General features: G+C 56.9%; 1 protein-coding gene across 7 annotated transcripts in view; it reads left to right on the top strand.

Annotated features, from left to right (window-relative positions):
• The window catches only part of DLG3 (discs large MAGUK scaffold protein 3), a 78,567-nt gene extending 59,309 nt beyond the window's left edge, over window positions 1-19,258 (top strand). For 3 of the 7 annotated variants that reach the window (XM_065643594.1, XM_065643593.1, XM_065643592.1), the window contains 10 exons: window positions 4,517-4,631; window positions 8,274-8,450; window positions 9,150-9,225; window positions 11,565-11,610; window positions 13,480-13,530; window positions 14,478-14,579; window positions 14,774-14,946; window positions 15,516-15,625; window positions 16,515-16,606; window positions 18,271-19,258. In XM_065643594.1, coding sequence (XP_065499666.1) covers window positions 4,517-4,631; window positions 8,274-8,450; window positions 9,150-9,225; window positions 11,565-11,610; window positions 13,480-13,530; window positions 14,478-14,579; window positions 14,774-14,946; window positions 15,516-15,625; window positions 16,515-16,606; window positions 18,271-18,377 — 1,049 coding nt within the window. In that variant the 3' untranslated portion in view covers window positions 18,378-19,258. Of the gene's footprint in view, window positions 1-4,516; window positions 4,632-8,273; window positions 8,451-9,149; window positions 9,226-9,757; window positions 9,858-11,564; window positions 11,611-12,727; window positions 12,770-13,479; window positions 13,531-14,477; window positions 14,580-14,773; window positions 14,947-15,515; window positions 15,626-16,514; window positions 16,607-18,270 lie in introns of all 7 variants that reach the window. The other 4 variants (XM_065643589.1, XM_065643596.1, XM_065643590.1 and 1 more) reach the window with 3 other exon arrangements.
• The last annotated feature ends 927 nt before the right edge of the window (window positions 19,259-20,185 follow it).

The raw sequence follows: 20,185 nt of genomic DNA, 5'->3' as shown, positions 1-20,185 counted from the left end.
AGGTGTCTCTCCTGGGCCATGCTGGTTTTTTCCCCTCAGCAGCTCTGGTTCTCTCTGCCGAGGCCAGCGTGCCATTGCTCGGCTGCCCTTTGCCTTCTCGGTGGCACTGCTGAGCAGTGCCCTGCAGGTCCCTGTCCCCACTGTTTCTCCTCCTTCCCATGGCAGAGGCTGCTGGGACGCAGAGCCGTTAGTGCCACTCAGGGTGTGCTGTGGGTGTGGGGTTTGTTTGTTTTGGCTTTTTTTTTTTTTCTTTCTTTCCAGGAAGCACTTAAAGTTCTTGTATTTCTGGCTCCCTTTGCCACTTGAGATTTGGCAAACACACCAACAGAGAGTGCTTCCTAAATGTCAAACAGGGCAAAACATTTTGAAATCTCTCTAGACTGAGGCTGAAATGTCATTGCTTTGTAGCCAGTGGCTTTCTGGGTCCACGATGGCTTCTGGCACATGCAGGCAACAGCACTGGCACACGGGCTGCAGCTGTCCCGGGAGGCAGCGTGGCTGCTGTGAAACACAGCCTGTTGTATCTTGGGAGCTGACCTCAGCGCTCCGAAGGCTTGAAGGCCTGGCAGCCAAGGAGAAAGGTCTCCCTGGCATGAGCCCCGGGTGCGGGTGAGGCTGGGTCCCCCCGAGGGGATGTGTGCTCCCAAACATTTGCCTTTTCTATGTGTGTCATGGCTGTGGAAGTAGCAGGAGAGCTGGATCATAGGATGCCCAAAGGAGGAGACACTGGTGGAAAGGGGCTTTGGGAAGTTCCCCCCTGCTAGCAGAGGCGGAGGATGGCTCCTGTCTCTCGTACGTGAATGCAGGTAGGGCTTGCCTGTGTGGTGCTGGATGAGCCCTTCCCTTTGAGCACTTCTCCCCCTGGCCTTTGCCACTATCACCAGCACTTGGGTTTGGCAGTTCCCCCTCCTCACGCCCTATGCAACAAAGCCTTGATATTCCTAACCTGAAAATACCAAAACATGTGTGATGGCATTTCTCTGAGCTGGCCGCTCAAAGGGAAGTGCCAAGGCTGCGCGATGACCTTTAAAAGACTCCAAGCTTTCCCCATGCTATGCTCCCCTCCGCTTACCTGAGCCTGCGGCATGTGTGCTCTGTGCAGGGAGGTGTCTGTATTTTAATCCCACACCTGGAAGGTGTGTGGGATCAGGGTGATAAAGTGCTAGGCTTGAGGGGAAGGAAGGAGCTGGGGATAGTTTTTACCAGTGTCTGGGCTGAAGCCCATGGCTGAGCATCCCTGGGCTCTGCCAATGGTCTGACAGAGCCAGCCTGGCCCTGGGCAGACAGGTTTGCATGTCAGAGAGAGCAGGACACACACACGAGGCTTTGTGCATACTCACGGGCTGCTTTCTGATGTAGTGTAGTTCCTTTCTCTACCAGCACCTTCTCCCCTTGCACTGGCTCCTGCTGCCCAGAAATCGACTGCAGACCCGCTGTCTTGTTGGGTCCACTGGGTATATTTACAGTTGCACCACACCAGTGTGTGCCAGTGCTGGGATCCTTGGTGCAGGCAGGAGATCCCGGCCTGATCTTACTGGTCTGTGACCTGCGTGCGCTCAGGCATTGCAGGGCCCAGTCCTGCTCCTGATGCTGAGCTCACCCCGTGGTGCAGGATCAGGCCCAGCTCCAGGGGCACCCACACCTGGGAAGGGAAGAGCGGCGAAAGGGTGGAGCGGTGGTTTTTATTGAGTTGCTAAATGGGAACAGCAAACGTCCTGCCCCTCCTGGCATGCGGCGCAGTGCCGCGGTGGCACTCACGGCAAGAGGTGCCGGGTCACCTGTTGCATATTTTTCGGTTTTGATAAGCGTGGCCTGAACATGTCCAGCACCTGGGTCCCGTGGAATGCCGGGGAGGTGGGGATCAGTCGTGGCTCACCTCCCTGCCGTGCCGTGGGCAAGCTTCTCGGGCGAGTTCCGACTGCACGGGAGATCTCCTTCCAGGATGCAGAGGCAAAGTGGCTGTGAGCCAGGGAGCAAAGGCAACAGAGCTGCTTGCTGGGGCTTACCTGCCAGTAATTGTCTCAGAGGCTGCTCCAGTGCACAGATAAGGAGGGGCTGGTGGCAGCTGGGAGCATCCCGTGCTCCTTCCCGGGGTTACCTTGCCTCCCCTGCACTGGGAGGGAGGGGGCAGGTTTGCTTTTGGGGCTGGCTGCTCCTCTGCCCTGCACCCTCCTGCATCTGGAGCAAGCATGGTTTGGTGTCTCCTTGGGAGACCCTTCCTAGAACAGGATTACATTTGCTCTCCAGCCCCTGTGTCCTTCTTCAGTTTCCTGCATCCAGCCTGGCTCGTGTTTCTTGTCATGCTAGTGGGCTTTTCCCAGCTCCTGCAAGCAGCATGGCTGCTCCAGCGAAATTTGGAAAGTCCCGTCCATGGAGTGCTCTGGCTGAAGCGGGGGCGTGTGAGAGCTCTGCCCTTGGGTTGCATGTAGGGAACATGGTTGCTGGCAGGGTGGTGGCACCCAAAGGTTGACCTCCTGACATCCCCACCCTGATACCAGTGGCAGCTAAACCTGCTTTTGCCCTTCGCTGCCTGCCCGATCCTGGGCAGTGCGTCCTCCACACCAGGCTTCTTGTGGAGAAGAGTGTCACAGGAGGGATGCAAGCCTGCATGCTGGGAGCAGCGGTCCTTCCTGTGCCCCCAGCAGGGTTTGGAATGATTTGTCTGAGGATGGGGTTTGTAGCACCCAGCTGAGCAGCTTTTCAGGGGGAAATAGCCCTTCCATAGTGAAGAGGGTTTATGGAGCAGCTGTATGTGCTTTCAACAGAGGCTCCCTCTGGGATGCAAGAGCTAATGGGCATCCTGGGGCAGAATGAGCTGTGCCACAAATGCTGTGGTCCATTCTGGTGTGGGGAGAGCAGTATGGAGGGGGATGAAGCTCACCTCCCTCTGCCAGGAGCTCCGTAAAACCGCAGTGCAGGCTGACGGGTGCAAAAGTGCTGCTTTGGTGTCAAAATCTGTTTTTCTTATAAAATAAGCCTTGGCCATGCCTGGCTGCTCCCGAGTTTCCCTCTGCTGGCAGGAAGGCAGGCGGGGGGGGTGGGTGCCCCTCGGCATGGGGCTGCTGGGGTAGGTGGGGGTTTGATAACCTCTGCGTTAGGCAGCTGACCTTGCCCAGCTTGTGGCACTTCTTGATGTCCTGTGGCAGGGGATAGGGCTTCATGTGGAGTTTCTATGTGCCGCTTTTTTTTTTTTTTCTTCCAGTCTTTAAGTAAAAATGCATCTTAGGCAGCTGGGTGCAGGAGGGGGATGCCTGGGAGAGTCCAGCTGCGGGGAGGGCTGGAGAGCCAGGAAAGGCTGAGCTGCAGCTGCATAACCCCAGCCCTGCGGGTGTCTGCACCGAGAGTCGCCTCTCCCCGTGCACGCTGAGGGGCTGGCTCTCAAACGCAGCCCGCAGCACATTTCTTAGCATGCTGTTCCCACCACCCCTGCGAGATGCAGCTCTGCAGGCCAGGCAGCTGCCCGCGTGGTCCCCCGCGCTGCTGGGGCTCTGTGTGCAGTGAGCACGTGCCTCTGCTGTCGAGCTGATGTGCTCTAGTTCACACACACAAAAAAAATATACCCAAACCACATGTAAACCACTGGGTTGTGGAGAAGGCTTTCCAGGCAAGTCGTACAGCAGAGATGAGGCTCTCGCCGGGATGTGGGGATGTAACTCCAGGGTGTACCCAGGGGATGAAATCAAGGGTGAGATCTGCCAGGGTGGGCTGTGGCGGTGCCGGTAGCTTCCCTGGTGCCACAGTGCCGCAGTTGCTCGCTGCCTGGCAAACGTTTCCCTGTTGGCCCTGGGTAAGCAGGGCCGGTGCCTCCACCCTCCGCTGGCCGGCCCGACCTTTACACCCAGCTGAAGGTCGGGCTGGCGCGGCAGCAGGAGCCGGAGTGGTGGCTGCTCCCATCCAGCCGCCCGGCAGGGAGCTGCCGACGGCTTCTGGAGGGTCCCCCGGCTCCTACTGTGGGTCTCTGCTGCCGGTATGTAGGAGCGAAAGGTGAATTCCTTCTCCCCGCTCCCCTTCCGTGGGGGGACCATGCTTTGCCTCCCTGTTTGCCATGCCTGCTGGGCTGAGGGGCTCTGCTGCTGGTGGAGCAGTAAGGGGGACACCCTGATGGCTGCGGTTGTGCTTTGCAGCTCTGGCCGGTGGGTGGGGGTCTCCTGGAGGGGCTCTTTCTCTGCAGTTCTGAACTGCTCTGTAGGTCAGCGGCTCACTGAGCCCTGCCCAGCTGTTCCCTTGCTGAGGTGCAGCTCAGTAGTGCTGGAGGTCTCAGGGTCTCTGCAGCCCTTGCCTGAGCTGCATGAGCAGGGGCTTGGTGTGGGTTTGGAAGCAGCCGGTGCCCTACCTACTCCAGATGCCCTGCCTGGACTCCCGCCGGGTGCTGTAGCCTGTTCAGCTTGTGTGTGGACGGGTGGGCTCACGGGCAAGATGCCTGACAGACAGGCTGTCACTGCCTCTCTCTGTGCTCGGTGCGGGGCAGTGACCTGGGGGCAGCTCCTGCCTGCACTGACCGCCTCTCTCCCCGCAGAGTACAGCCGCTTCGAGTCAAAGATCCACGACCTGAGGGAGCAGATGATGAACAGCAGCATGAGCTCCGGCTCCGGCTCGCTCCGAACGAGTGAGAAGAGATCTCTCTATGTCCGGTAAGGCTCAGCACCCCCCCACCTGCTTAGGCAGCTGGAGATGAGTGGGACAGGTGTATCCCCACAGGGTGGGACAGTTCAGCCTGGGCCGTGTGGCACCTCTGTGGACGGGTGTTTTGGAGGCCAGGGAAGCGAGTGTGATAGATGTATTATGAAGTCCAGGGGGGGCTGCAGCAGGGAGAGTGCTGCTTTTGCACTTTGCTGGGACGGGGTACTCTGCATTCAAGTGCCTGTTTCGAGGGCTGCTCCACTTTGCAAAGCAGTGGTGTCTTCTACAGAGCCCTGGGTGGCTGCTGGCCAAGCTGACCCACTGGGGAACACTGGGCATCTAGTGCTGCTTCTGCCCCAGATAGCTCAGGGCAGCGTTCAGGGCACTCTCCTCGAACCGTTCCCTGCTAACAGGCTTCTCCCCATCTCCTCCCGCCATTTCTGCAACAGGATCTAGCTGGAGGGGAGATGAGCTCTTAGGAAGATTATTGCTCTGAGCCCTCTATGTGCTTTTGGTCTGGAGCCAGGCGCAGGGCAGGCAGGGGTTAAGTAGCCATGCAGCTCTAACTGCTGCAAGTCCTGCACTGCCAGGTCAGCCCCTGCTCACTTGCTGCCTCCTGCCACCTCCTGCCTACCACAGTGCTAGTGAGGTGACAGCTAATGAGTAATTTTAACTTGGTAATTAAAATAATCCTGTAAATCCTCACCCTGCACAGCATGTTGCAGGTGGGGGCTGGCAGGAGGAGAGGATGCTTCTCCTTCCCTGTGGGAAGGCTGACAAGGGCCGAGGCTGCACCAGGCTGTTGCTGGACCCATTGCAAGCCCGGCCTGGCAGAAGGGGAGAGCTGCAGGTCTGGGTTCCTGCCATTCATGCCTTCCTGTGAGGCTCTGCAGGCATCTTGCTTGATTTAGCATCTTTGGGCTCCATGGTGGGGGTATGCAATGAGCTGGGCCCCGTGTTGAAAAACATTGCTAGTTTGGCCATTGCTCCCCTGCTGTCCTATGGACACACTCATGAGTGGAGCAGGGTTTAGGCTGAGTCCAGCTTGAGTTGAGCCTATGAGTCTCTTGTTCCCTGCCTGGATAGGTGCTGCGCATCTCGGGGCATGCCTGCGAGCCAGAGAGCTCCCTACTGCCTTTGGGCTGCTTGTAGCATCTTGCATCTCTTGCTGCATCCCCTTAAGTGGCTTCAGCGGCCTCCACATTACTGTGTCCCCTCACATAAACCCAGGTGGCTTCAGACAGGAGCTAGGCTGTGCCTTGCTGAGAGGGTGATCGCAGGGGAGAGCTTTCCCCCTGCATGGCCCTTCCTGGCCTTCCCCAGCTCTGGCAGCCATGCACCCCGCAAATGCGCTTGCAAGAGCTGCCGGGTGCCTGGGCTGCCCCAGCCCTTCTGGGCGGGGTAGTTTCGAGCACAGTTTAGCCGAAACCAGCTGAGCTGCTGCTGCGCTGCGGACAGGACACCAATTACAGGACTCGCTACCCAGCTGCTTAAGTCAGCCCCGTGAGGCTGCGTTGCACCCCGTGTGCTGCTGACAGGGCCGGAGCCAGGCACCCCGAGTGCCTGCCGGAGCCGAGTTGCGGGTGCTGGTGCTCACCATGTGTTTTGGGGCTGCAGCTGCGCAGCACGGGCAGGGACGAGGCAGGTTTGCTGCTGCCTGCCTGCCGCCTGCGCTGCCGCGGGGCAAAGTCCGCTGGCGCTGGGGCTGTGCCGGGCGGGGACGGGGGTCACGCAGGCGTTGTGCCCGGGCACTGGGAGGGGGCCATGTCGAGTCCCTGGCACCGCTCCCCTGCCCTCCAGCCAAACCATCTGCTCTCCTGCCTGCTCCTGCAGTGCCATGCAAGCTGGAGAGCGGAGCCATCATGCTGCCATCAGGCCTCTGTGTGCCCCGGGGAGCACCCAGCCACGGCGGGTCCTGGGTGCCAACGTGACCAGGGGCTGTTCTCCAGAAGCATCATGCCTCGGGGAAGCAAATGCCTCGTCCCGCTGCTTTGCAGGTGTCCAGCCCTTGCCCAGACCTTGCTGTGCCGGCCCTGGGATGCTGGTGGCTGCTGTGGGAGGAGGCAGGAGCCGCAGGGCCAGCGCCGGGCAGGGTGCGAGGTGTGGGCAGGGCGCCCCGCAGCCCATCTTGGTTCAGGAACCGGCCTGACCAGTTCCCTGGGGCCTTGGCTCGTGCTTTGCTCCTGACAGCACTGGCCTGGCAGGGGCCTGCCGGCCGCACGCAGCCTTTCTTTTGGCCAGGAGCTGCCTGCAAGGGTTGCTTATCGCCAGCCTCAGGGCCCTATGGTGCTTTGCTGTCAGCTCCAGCGTGCTGGGGTGCAGAGGGACCGAGCACAAGAGCTGCCCCAGCCCTGAGCAGGCTGGGAAAGGGGGAGCAATCTCTTGGCTGGGTGTACCTGGACGCATAGGGCTGCATCGGGTCTTGTCCCAAAGAGCTTTCTCCAAGCCACAGGGCAGCCCTTTTTCTCTTGCTCCCCATTCAAGACCAGCTGCTTTGACCCAGTCCCAAGTGACCCAAAAGGTTTCATCACCCAGCACTCGCCTGGTAGCACTGGAGCAGGGATCTGACTGAAGAAGTGCCCTCCAAGCTCTGCTGCTCCCTGAGGACCTGCCGCATGGTCCCTCAGCCTTCCCATTTGCACCCTGTGCTTTCAGGCCCCCTGAGGAGTCCCTGCAGCAGAAAGGGGTAAGGAGCAGGACAGAGGGTGTCTCTCCTGGTTGAGGAAGTCTTGTTAGTGCCAGGATTAAACCAGCAGCCAGCCAGTGTTTGCAGCACCTAGGATTGTGTCGGGATTGGGGCTGAGCAGAGCTGATGTCCCAGGAGCGAGCGCAGGGGTTGTGCTGCCAGCATTGCTGCTTTTAGTGACTGTTCCTTTGGTTGGGTTTGTTGCAAAGTGGATACATCAAAGCAGACGTGGTTTGAGGTTTGACATTAGTAGAAGGAGTTGCACATGAAGCCACTGAGAGCAACTTGTGGGTACAGGCTGCAGTGCTGTGTGTGATAAAGTGTGCGCAGGAAGGGTATTAGTGCTCCTCTAGTTATTAAAACAAAACACTGTTTGGTTAGTTTAATATCAAAGGTAATTTTAGACTAAATAAACTGTTTTCAGGGGAAGTATTTAGGATGCTGGAAAGGCTCGGTTGTAGAAGCAGATATATATACCCTCAGATACGTTCCTAATTCACAGGTTCTGGACTAACGTACCCCCATATGTAAACAAAATGCATGCTCAAAGCGCCCTGCAGTCTCCGTCTGTGCGACACTCCACCAGCCCCAGGGTCTGATGTTCCCATCCCACTCCTTGGCCCTGTAGCTCTGGGGAGGACTGGCGTCCTGCACGCTGCTGCTTTCTCGGGGCTGCATGAGCTTTGCTCACTAACCACAGCTGCCTTTGACACCTCTGCGGTTCGTCTGCCCCTTGCAGTGAAGGTCAAGAGCAAGTTGTTTTGGTCCAGCGCTGTTATTCCTGTGTTGCATGCTTCAGGGGTGTGCTGGTGGCTGCATGACGCCCCTTGCCTCAGCAGGAGGCTTCCGCAAAGTTTGGGTTTTAATCCTTTAAGGTATGAAGGTGACAGTGCCCCAGGAGGGCTACTGCCCTCACTGCTTGGCTGTGCCCAGGGAAGGCATCGCTCTTCTCTCTGCCCCTCCGCAGAGCCCTGTTTGACTACGACCGGACCCGGGACAGTTGCTTGCCCAGCCAGGGGCTCAGCTTCTCCTACGGGGACATACTGCATGTCATCAATGCCTCTGATGATGAGTGGTGGCAGGCCAGGCTCGTCACACCCCACGGCGAGAGCGAGCAGATCGGGGTCATCCCCAGCAAGAAGAGGTGAGTGTCCATCAGCAGCAGCTGTCACGCGTGGAGCCTCCTGGAGCTCCCCAGGCTCCGTGAGCCCTGCGGCCCTCGGGGAGAGTCTGTTCAGGGTGGGGTTTCCTTGTGGTCCCAGCCCACCTGCCTCTCTGTGGCTGTGTCGTGTGAAGGGCACCATGGTCGCAAGCTGGAGGTGTGTGCAGGTCTCCCTGGGGTGGTGTTCTCTAAAGCTGGGTGGGACTCCAGGTGAAGAGAGAAGCACTCAGCTCCCTTTGTGGTCCCCATGGGGATGGAGAGCTGGTGTTAGCCAGTCCAGGGCTCCAAGTGAGAGTGGAGTCACAGCAGTGACTGTGGGCTGCTCCTTGTGTCTGACAACGTGCTCAGCTCTGCAAGCCAGGTCCCTTGAGAGGGGAAGTGTCAGGGAGCAGAGGAGCTGCCTGGCACTGCCTTCACGTCTGCAGAGCCAGCCCCATCTCTGTCCTCCAGCCCTCACCTCCTGGACAGGCTGATTTGTCCCCTCTCCTGCTAATGCAGATTCTGGCCTTGGCCAGACCCCAGGCAGAAGCTCCACCTCTGTCCCTCTCTGGCAAGGAGCTGCCCTTTGCCAGCAAGGCCACCACCTGAGGGTGCACTGAGCTGCCTGGGGAGCCGAGCAGGCAGCACAGAGGGCACATGCAGGGGACTAGAGGCTCTTTTTCCACTTTAACTTCCAATCAGGGTGGAAAAGAAGGAGAGAGCACGGTTGAAAACAGTGAAGTTCCACGCCAGGACCGGCATGATTGAGTCCAACAGGGTAAGTGCCGAGCTGGGGCTCAGCGGGACACCTGGGGCCGGTAGCTAGCGGGGGCAGGATGAGTCCCAGCAGCCAGAGTTCCTGGTGGGGCAGCTGGAGAAATCCCAAAGCCAAGAGCAGCACAACTGGACCTGCCCCAGGCAGGTGAAAGACCACTGGTTGGAGTGGTGGGGGAGCAGAGCCCATCCCACCACAGCCCATGGCTGGTGCTGACTGCAGGCAGCTCATGCCGGTGCAGGCAGCTGCCCTCACCCCTCATGCGGAGCGCTTGGTGAGCAGACGAGGAAGGGAGAACGGCCTGGCTACCCCTGCAGAGCTGCTGATTGCTCCATTGGCTTCCCAGCATCCCTATCATGTTTTTCTACATGCTTAATTTTTTTTCCTGCATTACAGTTTTCATGTAATCTCCATGATTTCTTTTGAGGGTAACTGCCCTGCCACAGCTCCTCATTGTCTCTTCATTTTAATTTTTCCCACATGCGTTAAACACCATTGTTTTTTCTGTCCTCCCTTCCATCTCCATGTTCTTCAGTCGATCAAAACGAAACGTAAAAAGAGTTTCCGCCTCTCTCGAAAGTTTCCATTTTACAAGAGCAAAGAGAACCTGGCCCAGGAGAGCAGCGGACAGGAACGTAAGTAGCAGCTGGCCAGACAGGGCAAGCGTGTGACTCTCAGGTCCCTTGCCTTGAGGGGAGAGATTCGGCACGTTTCCATAGCTGGGGTCCTGGCATCTGCTCGCATTTGGATCTGTGCTCCACAGTCATGCCAGCAGCTAGGGAGAAACTGGAGCTTGAAACAAAAGCAGCGGCTGCGGGCTGGCACTCTCTTTCTCTCTCACTTCCATGTTCAATGTCTTCATCTTTTCATCCGCCTGACCCCCTGCTCTGCCTCTCCCTGCTCTCCCCTCTCTGCTGTGGGCTCTGCTCCCTCCCTCTGCCTGCCAGGGGCTGCTCCCCTCCGAGCAAGGGGCTGGTCGCCTCCAGCAGGGCTTCTCCTGTCCCTCTCAGGCCTGAGGGTCTGTGCTCCCCATCTCCCTGAGAACAGACTTGCAGCTACGTATTCCCATCTGAGAGCCCTTCCCATGGGTTAGACCCTGTGGGCACGGGGAAGCCGTGCCCTCACTGCTGGAGGAGCTGCCCACCCGTGACAGAGGCACATCTTGGGTAGTTTGCTGCAGGCATTGTGGGGTCCCCAGCTCTCACCTGGCAGCACTGTGGGACTCCCAGCGAAGGCAGAACATCCAGCTTGTTGCCCCAAATCCTGATGTGGGCAGCACTGGAGCTGCATGCCGAACCCAGCCCCTCATCCTGCCAGATGCTAAACTGCATCCACTCCTTTGGCAAGTGTCCCAGACAGACTTGTGGTCCTCACACCTTGGGGAAGAGGATGTGGGCAAGGCAGAGCAGTGTTTCTGCCCTGGCGCTGGCACAGCATGTCCCCTTCCCTCCTGTGTCTCTCCTGGGGTGATGCAGAGGCAGGAGGTTGATGCCGGGCTGCTCTGGGGCCGCCCTCATCCCTGTGCTGCCCGTGCCAGCCTGGCACCGGCTTCCAGTGAGCTTGGCAGCCAGCGTGAGCCTCTGGCCTGCAGTGAAGGTTAGGCCTGTGTGTCTGCATATCTCTCGTAGTTCCTGGATGTGGCTGGACTCCACTTAGCCCCATCCTGGAGCTGGGGACTCGCTGGGACACTGCCCTTGGCCAGCCCTGCAGTGATGTATGGCACAGGGTTGGGGCAAGCAACGCTCTTTGACAGCCCGTGTCACAGCAGCCAGCTCCCTCCCCGTGCTCTGCTGCCGTCCATCCCAGTTTGCAGTGGGGGGTCCTTCCCCCATGTTTCCACAGCCCGTGCAAGCACTGGGGCATGGACAGATGGGGAAAAACGTGCCACCCTGCCCCACGTTAGGGAACTAGCTGTGCTGTGTCTACCCTTGGTGTGGCTGGGCTGTTCCAGGGGAGTGCAGAGCTGCTGTGTCCCACCAGTACAGCCCATGGAGAACCACCTCGTCCCCCTGCCAGCAGTTCGGTGCTCCAAGCGCTTGGTGCCAGCTGATGCTGCTGTGGCCACCCTGCCCTCCCTAGACCCAGGGTGGCCCTTGGGGGATCTTTGGCAGTGAGGATGAGCTTGGGGGTGGGGGCGGTCCAGCTGCACAAGGTGAGACATTGGTAGAGGGCTGATGGTGTCAGCTCTGAAAACATTTAACCTCACTTGCAGTTGCAGCTCTGGGCCATTCTGCACACCTGTCACTAATGCTGGTCTGGCTCTGTCTCCCCTGTCCCTCTGACTGCCCTCTCCTGCGCTCTCTTCTCTCCCCCTCTCCCCTTCTTGCTGTCTGTGAAATCAGGACTTCCCTGGGTTAAGTGACGATTATTATGGAGCAAAGAACCTGAGTAAGTTGAATTTCAATGTGCATCTTCACACTTTCCATCACTGGCATGCCTGGTGGTGCCCGGGGAACGGCTGGGCTCCGGCTGGGGCAGCTGCGCTTCTCGGGGTGCGGGGAAGGAAGAGCCCCACGGGCGCTGCTCCTCTGCCAGGGAATGCCGTGTGTGTCGGGGTGTCTGCCAGGGAATGCCACATCTGCCAGCGGAGGCTGCTGGGTGTGAAGCGGTGCTGCTGCTGCACGCAGGAGAAGGTGGGGGGTTTGCTTGGGAATGTTTTCCATACCCTAAGCAGCCCAGCTGAGGGCTGCCCACCACACCCGGGGTGAGCTATGCCTCCTCATCTTCCTCTTCCTCCTGCTCCTGGCTGGGCTGGTGGTTGGTTAAGTGCTCAAAGACTCAGAGCTGCTGTCAGTGCGGGCAGGAGGTGGCTGTGACCATGATGGGTCCCCTCTTAGCTGGATGGGTGATAGTGTTTTGAAGTGTTGCCACCTGCCTCTGTGGCCATATACCCAGAGCTGCAAAACAACAATGCCGGGAGCCCCTTGGCCCTCCCAGCTGGGTCTGAGTCCCCTGCTGAGCTCTGCACGCCCCTGAGCAGTGCAGAGCCCGACTGGGGCACGCAGCGGCCAGCGAGCCTCTGTGGGGTGGCTGCAGCACTGGGACCAGCCTGAGCAAGCCAAACTCCAATCTCTGTCCTATCTTGTCACTGTCTTGTCTCTGTGAGTCCCAGCCCTGTCCCCAGAGGTAGGCTCCCCTATCCCCATGCCGGTGTGGAGCCGTGTCCTCTTATGTGCATGCTGCACCCCAGCACCCTCCTCCCCATGCACCCCACCTCCCTCCCTCGGTGTGGGAAGCTCAGACCTGCCCACACCTGCCAGGCAGCCCCTTCCCGGCATCCCAGCCTTCTCCTGGAGCAGCCAAGCGTCCCCCTGCATGTCCCTGGTTTCCCAGCAAAGAGTGAGAGATGCTGCCCTGCCCACGTGGCACAGGCTCATCTCACCAGGTGCTGGGGTGCGGGTGTTTTGGGAGACCGGTGCTGCACTGCCCTGGGTCAGTCGTGCTGGGTGACAACTGGGCTGTCCCCATGCTCCTGCTGAAGGAGCTCTCTCTGGTTGCTTTGCAGAGGGTGTGACATCAAACACCAGTGACAGCGAGAGCAGTTCCAGTAAGTGTGTGTCTCGCCTGTTCTCCCAGCCCTGTGCATGTATGTGTGTGCATGTTTTGGCACTTCCATCTTGTCTTCCCCCAGTGGTGGTTCTGTTTGGAGGCTGGTCCTTCTTGCTGGTGACACTGAGACGCTGCAGCCAGCTCGCTCCTCAGGGCGGGGGGAAGCAGGAGCTGGGGAGGCAGGAGCGAGCCTGCCTGCTTCCCTGCTCTCTCCTGGCTGAGCGCTCTGCTCCAGGGCTGGGTGGTGGGTTCCACGTCCATGTTATCCCCCATCCTCAGTGCCTGTGGCAGGAAGCAATGGCCAGAGGCTGGATCTGTAGCAGAAGTGGCTCATGTAGCCCAAGCCTGTACAAGACTGTGGGGGTCCAGCTGCAGCAAATGTTCTCTTTATCCCCAACGGGTTCTCTAAATCTCTGCAACATGTCCACCCTGAGGGAAGGACGGTGCATCCCAGTGGGTCCCAAACCCACGTCAGTGGGGAGGGAAACAGAAGGCTTGACCCAGGGCTGGGATGTGAATGATTAACATGGCTCAGGGACTGGTGACTGCATACCCGTCACGCTCCGTGTCAGCTGTTGGTGTGACGGGCAGCCTGGAGATGTCCCCAGGGCCGCAGGAGGCTGGTGGGGACAGGATCCAGGTCCTTGTGGGTGTGGAGGGGCTGGAAAACTTCAAGTGCTCACCTGCCTCTCCCCGGCTCTGTTGCAGAAGGACAAGAGGACACCATCCTGTCTTATGAGCCAGTGACACGGCAAGAAAGTAAGTCCTGGCGCTGAGCTGCCCCGTGCCTGCTCCAGCATGGGCACCGGTGTTCCCCGCACAGCCAGTGCAACCGGTGCAACCTCCCCCTCCTGTGTCGTACCAGCACAGCACCGGGTGAACACACATGGAGTTTCTTGTGTGCAGCAAGGAGCTGGGCATACACACTACCTTATGGGGCTTTCCCTGGCCTTGATCACCCCTTTTTAGTTAGCAGAAAAGACTTGTGACCTGGTCTGGGTTGCAAGACCCAACTGCGCTGGGCTTTAGTCCCCAGCTGAGGACGGGATTATCCCTCCCTGCCTTGCCCAGGTCCCTGCTGCAGAGTAACCCCCCAGCCCTCAGCATTTACTCTGCTCAGTGCCCAATCCCTGCAGATCCTTTTTCAGGCTGAATAGTCCCAGCCTCAGTGGTCTCTCCTTGCCAGAAGCTAGGATCAGACTCTTAGGCTGCTGTCACTCCCCCAGCTCCGTGGCACAGAATAATTTGGGTTGGATGAGACCTTCACAGCTCATCTAGTCCAACCCCCTGCAATGAGCAGGGACATCTTCAATTAGATCAGATTTCTCAGATCCTTATCCAGCCTGGCCTTGAATGTCTCCAGGGATGGGACATCTACCAGCTCTCTGGGCAGCCTGGGCCAGCATCCTCCCCTAACTGTCCCGGTTGTCTGACTCCTGCCCCAAGTGATGGAGGAGCTTTGCTGATCCCAACCCTGGAGACCCACAGCACCTTCCCTGGGGCAGCTCAGATGGTTTGAGTCAGATGGGAAGATGTTAACCGTGACCAGGAGGAGATAAAGTCGCCCAAAGGAGGCACCTTTGGGTGCCCGTGTGAGCAGGAGCCCTTGCTGCCAGCGGGGAGAGGGCAGGGTGATGCCAAAAGCAGCGGTAGGGTCAGCTGCCCACAGCGCAGGAGGGGCCTCAGGTTGTGGCTCTTGTTCGCAGTTCACTACGCGAGGCCGGTGATCATCCTGGGGCCAACAAAGGACCGAGTTAACGATGACCTCATCTCCGAATTCCCACACAAGTTCGGTTCCTGCGTGCCACGTAAGTCCCTGCTGGTGCTCGGTGCACTGGCTGGAGTGAGGGGACAGCAGGGTCTCTGCTGCATGCAGGGTCTCTGCTGCATGCAGGGTCTCACCCACAGCATAGGGGGGGGGCTGGATGCACCAGTGGGTTTTGTCCCAGGAGGTTTGGCTTGCGTCACCCTCGGTTCGCTCACAGCGCCTGCTCTCCTCCAGACACTACCAGGCCTCGGCGCGAGAACGAGGTGGATGGACAAGACTACCACTTCGTTGTATCCCGCGAACAGATGGAGAAAGACATCCAGGACAACAAGTTCATAGAGGCCGGGCAGTTCAACGACAACCTCTACGGGACGAGCATTCAGTCAGTGCGGGCAGTGGCGGAGAGGGTGAGTGTCAGGTGGCATTCCTGGGACCGGGACACATCCAGCCCGAACCCAGGTGCGTTTGGCAGTTCCCTTCCTCTCTCCGTGTTGCTAATGAAGGGCTGTTACCACGTTAAGCAAGTGTGGCACCTGCCTCTCCTCCCTCTGGAGTCCTGCCAAGCCATGTGGCTGCTTTTCTCAGCCGTGTTACTCCACCTCGGTGTGGTACCTCTGTTACCTTTGTCACCCAAACTCCACCCAAAATCTGGGCACTGGCGGCACCAGCCTCGTGCTCGGGAGTTCACAGGGCAAAGGTGCCCAGCTGCACCCCGCAAGGCAGCGACGTTTCCTCCGCAGGACCACTGGAGTGTATGATGGTTTCACGTGTTCAGAGGAAGGTTCAGTCCCTTTGCATTGCTGCTGTCCTGCCCTAAGCAGGCAGGAACGTAAGGCCACTGGGAGCTGGGTTGTGTCTCAGGGCTGGTGTTTCATCTCTGTGGCTCCTCTCTTTTGTAAGCACAGCTGTCTGAGCAAGCTGTTTTCTGCACAGAGGAGATTGCAGATAGGTCTGATCCTGACTGTCTCCTTTCCAGGGGAAACACTGCATCCTGGATGTGTCTGGCAATGCTATCAAGAGGTTGCAACAAGCACAACTTTATCCCATTGCCATTTTCATCAAACCAAAATCCATTGAAGCTCTCATGTAAGTGCAACACTGTGTTCTGTGCCTCTCCAGGGCGAGCAGCTCTGGCATGTCAGGGGTTTGTATGTCTGTCTGCTGCCTCTGCTTTTTAGAAAGCAGCAGAGGTTGTTGCTGGCACTGAACTTGTCCCTTGTTAAGAGGAGCTGGGCGCATTGTTGTCTCTGGTGGAAATCTAAAAATGCTCCCAAGTTTGCCTGATGTAACCTGCTCACCTGGGCCCGGAGTCCAGCCAGGACAGCTGCTGACAGCCGGTAGTGGTGGCTCACAGCTGGACGGCGGCTGAGCCAGGGCAGCCCTGGGGACCAGAGAGGGGACATCTCCTGTGTGCCCAAGGGGGACCTTCTGCTTGTCCTGCTGCTCCTGGCCCTGGGGAGCGCAGCCTGGAAAGGATGTAAGAGCTGAGCTTGCAACTCTTCAAGCAGCTGCAGAGAATGTTGTCTATGAGGGAATTCGGTAGCTAGAGATGGACTCTGGGATCAAATGAGTCTCTGCTGGCACCAAGGGGACTGGGAAAACCCCCTCTCAAGCCAGAGGGGATCAAATTGCTTGTTTGGGTGTTGTATGAGGAAACCTAGGCGAAGAGGGTGGTGACAGGCTGTGGAAAAGCAGGGAGACTTGTGCAGTGGTCTTGCAAATTCAGAGGATTGTCTGCATTTGAGTCCAATTCTGTGCCACAGTGAAACGGGGGGGTGGTGTTGATGAGAACTGCTGGAAGTTGAGACAAAGTGCCAAGGCAGCAAAGAGCTGGGTCCTGCACAGCTTCCATTCCTGGTGTGCAGAGGCTTCCCAGGCACCCCGGCTCCATGGGCTATTTTTACTTCTGTTCATTGCTAAGAAAAAGAGCTAAGTTTCTTTTTATTTTTTTTAATTTTTTTTTTTAACACGGCAGGGAGATGAACCGGAGACAGACGTATGAACAGGCCAACAAGGTCTTTGACAAAGCCATGAAACTCGAGCAAGAGTTTGGAGAGTATTTTACAGGTGAGTGTCCTGAGTGGGTTTGTATCCAATTTCTTTTCTTTTTCTGGCTGGCAGCTGTGACCTCTCTACCAGCACTGTCTTACTGCAGGGTCATGGGAAAATGTCCAGCTTCATCAAAGCAAAGAAGAGATGGCATTTTGCCATCAGGGCTCAGCGAAGGGACGGCTCCACCATCAGTGGATAAGAGTAAATGAGCTCTAGAGAAGGAGGCAAGTTGTCAGGCAGGATTTTCTGAGTTTGTGAAAGCTTATTGCCAACTTTAATAATAATAAAAAAAATCCCCAGGCAGGGGAAGCCCAGCATAGATTCAGGGAACTACAAGGCCATAGGAAATAAAACTCCCTGTGTCGGGGAAAGGTGAACATTTTCAAAAAGAGAACAGAGTTATTTTAAAGAGGGAAGATAAAAAATTAGTGACTTAAATGGTGGCAAATATCCTGAGTTGTTACAAAACATCTCCCAAAAAAAGACTGGAAGTTTGGCTGGCTTCCTAACTAGTCTTTTCTGAAGAGCTAGTCAGGGACTGCCTGGCACTTTGTGCCTGCAGAGATGAGCTGCTCATGACACAGGCATCCTTGTGCATTAAGGAACTGATGTTTGTAACATGATTAATCCTGGAAAATCAAGGACAGGCAAAGAGGCAGAGAAACTGGTCTTCCATCTTTCTTCCAGTGTAGTAACTGTTACTTCTAAAGCTGAGGAGTGGTAATCCTGCCAAACCCTGTGTTACCCACCCTACAGCTACCAGGAAAAATCCCAAGCAGAGCATTTTCCAAAAATGGATCTCAGCTGAGCAAATGTATGGGTACAAACAGAGTAAGAGCCTTCCCCAGGCCTCCTGTCCCAGGCAGCAGTTCCAGAGCTCTTCCAGGAAGAGCACGAATGAACCCTCTTGCCTGAAACCCATTGTTGAAAGAAGTGGGTAATGGGCAGAGAGATGGTCGCTGTAGCACGTTCTGCACCAGGAACTTGTAATGAGGGAAGAGAGATGCTAGAGGACAGTCCTGGCTGAGTTACCGGAGCACGCTGGCCCTCCACATGCATCCTCCTCCTGAGCTGTAGGAAGCACAGTGAGGTGCCGAGTGTTGTGTCCATGCTAAACAGCGCGACTGTCGCTGGTTTTTGGGCGAGAGTCACTGCTGGGAGCGACAGCCCTCAGCCGGCCTCTTCCAGCCCGACGGGGCTGCGACTCCCACCCCGCAGCAGAGGAAGCGCCAAACACGAGGAGCCCTCAGCAGCCGAGCAGGGGGGATGGACAAACCTGCCACCTCGGGGGACGCGCTGGGCGCAGACCGGCTGATCCCCTGGTTCACGCCAGCGGAGGGGCGGCAGTGCCGGCCGCCCGCAGCCTTGGCACGGCGGCGTGACACAGTTTGCAAAGCTGATTAGCAGCCCGGTGTGGAGAACCTGTCCGGCACTTCACAGGGGTGAGAAGCTCTGCCAGCGCGGGATCAGCTCGCGCTAATCCCCTCGGACACACTGGGTTAACCCTCTGTCATCGGGCACCTGTCACAGCTCCTCTGGCAGGAGTTGTGTCATGCGTTAGTTGTTGGCCGTGTCACACCGGCCCCTTTGCGGGGTGAAAGTCCTTTCCCGTAGCTCATGGCAGGGAAGGCGCAGCGCTGCCTGGTGCTCAGGGTCTTGCTTGTTTTCTCTTCTTCCAGCCATCGTACAAGGAGACTCTCTTGAAGAGATTTACAGCAAAATCAAACAGATCATTGAGGACCAGTCTGGGCACTACATCTGGGTTTCATCCCCAGAAAAACTCTGAAGATGTGCCCCACCTGCTTCCCTGTGAGCAGAAGATCTCCGAAGTCCCACCCCACCCAAGCCCTCTGCCCCAAGGGGGAGGATATGAAAACTATTCCTGCCTCCTTTTTTAGATCGTCGCAAAATTGAGTTTTCTAGTCCTGTTTCTTTTGTTGGGATGAACTTATTCATCACGTGACTGTTCCCACCGTTCCTGCATGGACCTTCCAACTGCTCCATTAGAGACAGATGAGAACCCATTCAAGGTCGTTTTTTATTATTATTATTATTATTATTATTATTATTATTATTAACTAAACCAAGAATCAAGATGGGAGGAGGTGGCTAAGGACTAACATAAGAAGTGAGTGAAACAATGGACTCTGAGCACATGAGCCAGTACTGGCGCTCCAGGGGTATTTTTCCAAGTGCAACTGTCTAGCAGCTCTGAACAGTGCGACGGAAAGGCAGCAGAAAGCATTTTATTTATCTGTATATGTAATTTATATATAATATATAGAGAGATATTATATATATATTATATATATATACGTACGTGGACTAGGAAACCTGAGGGACCTCTCTTCATAGGTATTGTATTATTGCAAGGATCTTTCAGTTCCTCTGTCCCAACCGCTGGGCATAGGGAGTCCACTTGGGCAGGAAGAGCTCAAAACGGTACCAGGTGCTTTGGAAGTGTCTCCCATCGGGACCAGCCTCCTGCCAGCCACCCGGCCCTGTGGGGCAGAGCAGACTGACGCGCTGCCTGTGCCGAAGGGACCAGAGGTCCAGGGTAACGCAGCAAGGAGCAGCAGCTGATCTGAGTGAGGCTGGGAGGCCGAGACTGAGCAGGAGGCTGCAGAGCAAGAGAATGGATGATACTACATATTAAATTGCACATTGTTTTACACACCACCTTATGTGTTTGCATGAGAGGTTTCCTTTTGGTTCTATTTTTTTAAGCTGATTTTAAACCAAAACCATATTGTGTTGCTGTGTTGGCTTTTTTTTTTCATTATTCCATTTTTCTCTTGTTAATAATGAACTGAATGGGTATAAAATCCAGTTTTTTAACTTGTTTTTTAAGCTGGCTCTATTGTAAATAGAATCTAGATCTGCGGTGCTTAGTTAGGAAATCCTCCACCGGCCACATGAAACAAATGTATTCACTGTCCTGTGTTGCTGTGGAAAACCTGGGATGTTGGGCTGGCCCTATACCTGTGGGCACAGGTGACATGACCCGCTCTGGCTGGCAGCAGCACACTGACATTCCCTTCAGCGTTAGCCGCTGGCAGGAGGAGCCCCCAGCTGTGCCTTGGATGGACGCTCGCACTTTTCCACATCAGTAACAGGACTGAAAAACTTCCTCCCTCTCTTCTCTGCTCCGTGCTAAATCCTTGGCTCTGCTGGGTGCAGGTGGTGGCCGTCCGGGTGACAGGGACATCCTTCCAGCACAGCAGGGACCTCACCTGCTGCTGCGGGAGCTGGGGCTTGTCAGGCAAACATGCAGCCGCCTGGCCTGATTCTGTTTCTGACATCTCTGCATAAATCTCTTTCTGAAATTGGGTGTTGCTCCCTCTCTGAAGGTCACCTTAGAAAATGGAATTGGGTGCCCTGTGCTGGCAGGTCGGTGGGGCAGGGGGGCGCAAAGCTGCACCCATCTGCTGTGCACGAGGATTTTTCAAGAGAGGTGACGATGCTGAGACAGTTGGCCCTAAGCTGAGAAATGTCTGTCTTTGAGGACGCTTTGGCTTCCATGCTGGAATGAGGCTCCATCATGGGAGCAGAGCCCTGTGCAACGCTGGGGGGACTGGCGTAGCCCGTGGGAAG

The sequence above is a fragment of the Caloenas nicobarica genome, chromosome 12 (genome assembly GCF_036013445.1).
Source record: "Caloenas nicobarica isolate bCalNic1 chromosome 12, bCalNic1.hap1, whole genome shotgun sequence".
NCBI lineage: Eukaryota > Metazoa > Chordata > Aves > Columbiformes > Columbidae > Caloenas > Caloenas nicobarica.
The sequence above is the reverse complement of the archived record's forward strand: the minus strand, read 5'-3'. Positions and strand labels throughout refer to the sequence as shown.